The following is a 2,171-nucleotide window of genomic DNA, read 5'->3' on the forward strand; positions in this document are numbered from 1 at the left end:
GACCTGCCCTTCACGAGCCCATGCTGACTGCACCTGATCCCCCTGTTTTCCTATTTGTGCTGTGTGATCTGTCTTAGGATCATCTGCTCCATGACCTTCCCTGGCACCAAGTTCAGGCTGACAGTCCTGGAGGTGCCCTCCTCACCTTAGCAAGACATGTAGCTGATGCCCATCAGTATGACTTCTGAGGTACAGAAGACAAGCAAGTTGTGGTGCCCAACCCGGGCGTGGAGGATCTCATCCATCCTTATATGTGCCCCCTGAGAATGTGTCTGGGTCCCCAGAGTGCCAGTGAAGAGCCACTGCTGGCTGCATTACCTTAATGCACCATGGATGCTCCAAAGCATCGCCATGCTGGAGGAGAGGAGACCTGCAGACCTGCCTGTACGTCCGTGTCCTGAGCCCTGAGCACCTTGAGGCTGAGCTGTCCTTGTGGGAGGACCAGGCAGCGGGTGACTGTGCTGGTGGGACACAGGGCTCAGCAACCCTGGTTCCCCCTTCCTGAGCCCCCACTGGCTGCTAGGACCCAGCAGCTGCCCGTGGGACTGCCACAGTGCAGGCAGTGCCGGGAGTGACAGCTGGTGCCATCCGCAGCTGGCGGGATGCAGGCAAACAGCATGACGAGCGGGTGACAGTGTGGGAAGGGAGAGTGTGGCCTCGCACAGAGCCGGTGGCCCTGTCGCTGTGGGAGCAGTGCCCTGAGACCCCGGGCAAGGAGGAGACATCACCCACCTCCCCAGGAGCAGAGGTGAGCTGAGTCCCCTCCCTAGCCCCAGGGTGCACCTTGAACGGAGCAAGGAGCAGGGATGGGGCAGGTGGGTTTGTGCTGTCCCTCCTCGAGGTGTGCTGGTGCGGTTGGGGCAGGGAGATGCGGCACCAGCCTGCCACGGGTGCATGCAGGTCCTGGCAGTGCCATCCGTGGCCAGGTTGGGACAGCCCAGATGCCAGTCCAGGGGTAAGCTGGGTGCCATGACCTCACCAGGCACCTCTCCCTGCTCCAGCATCTTGGAGGGGTTCAGGTTGTCTCTGGGTTTCTCTGGTTTTGGCTCTCCTTTACACCCTGCTCCTCTCCCCTAACAGGCAAAGAGAAGATAGTGGCTATGGTTGTGGTGGGGTTTCTCTCTAATGGATGCAAGAGAAGAACCCTTGCTGCCCAGGCACCGGAGCTGCTGGCTTAGCCCTCAGTGGGGATGGGAAGCCGAATGGGGCTGAACACCACAGACAGCCTGGAGCTGCTCCCTGTCCACGAGCAGTCCATTGCCCAGGAGGTGGTGGGCCTCTTCTGCATGGTCCTGCTCACGCTCACTGCCCTGGTGGCCAACACCGTGGTGATGGTCGTCATCCTCAAAACCCCACTTCTCAGAAAGTTCATCTTTGTTGGCCACCTCTGCATGGTTGACCTCCTCTCTGCCATTTTCCTCATGCCTGTGGGAATCATCTCCAGCTCCTCCTGCTTCAGCAGGGTGATCTACAGCATTGCTGAGTGCCAGGGCTTGATATTTCTGAATATCTGCTTCATCAGTGCCTCTATCCTCACCATTGCTGTCATCAGTGTGGAGCGGTACTACTACATTGTCCACCCCATGAGGTATGAGGTCAAGATGACCATCAGGCTGGCAGTGGCTGGAGTGATCGTCATTTGGGTCAAGTCTCTTCTCATCACAGTCTTGGCACTGGTGGGCTGGCCTGAAGGTAATGGAGCCACCAGCGCCAGCCGCTGCACAGTCTACTGGAGCCCTGGGGCCCACAAGAAGGCTTTCCTGATCATCTTCAGCATTGCCTGCTTTGTTCTGCCCACCATCATCATCTTTGCTGTCTATAGTGGTGTCTACCGTGTGGCCCGGATGGCATCCCAGCAGCATGTGCCCGTGCCTGCTCAGGCAATTGCACCAAGACACCGATCTGACTCCATCGCCAGCCAAGTGGCCATCATCACCACTAGGAACCTGCCACTGCCCAGACTGGCACCAGAACGCTTTTTGGGAAGCAACAAGGCCATCCTCACCTTGGTCCTCATTGTGGGACAGTTTTTGTGCTGCTGGCTACCCTTCTTTGCTTTCCACCTGCGCTCCTCTGTGGCCATTGGCACAGAGGCCGGTGGGCATGGAGAGATGGTGGTCACCTGGATTGCCTACTCCTCCTTTGCCATCAATCCCTTCTTCTATGGATTG

General features: G+C 58.2%; 1 protein-coding gene across 1 annotated transcript in view; it reads left to right on the plus strand.

Moving 5' to 3' along the window:
• The first annotated feature begins 1,129 nt into the window (after positions 1 to 1,129).
• Positions 1,130 to 2,171, plus strand: part of LOC104406562 (probable G-protein coupled receptor) — a 1,269-nt gene continuing 227 nt past the window's right edge. The window contains 2 exon segments of the mRNA XM_010015580.1: positions 1,130 to 1,180; positions 1,182 to 2,169. Of these exon segments, the coding sequence (XP_010013882.1) occupies positions 1,130 to 1,180; positions 1,182 to 2,169 (1,039 nt within the window).

The sequence above is a fragment of the Nestor notabilis genome, unplaced genomic scaffold (genome assembly GCF_000696875.1).
Source record: "Nestor notabilis isolate BGI_N333 unplaced genomic scaffold, ASM69687v1 scaffold17405, whole genome shotgun sequence".
Lineage (NCBI taxonomy): Eukaryota > Metazoa > Chordata > Aves > Psittaciformes > Psittacidae > Nestor > Nestor notabilis.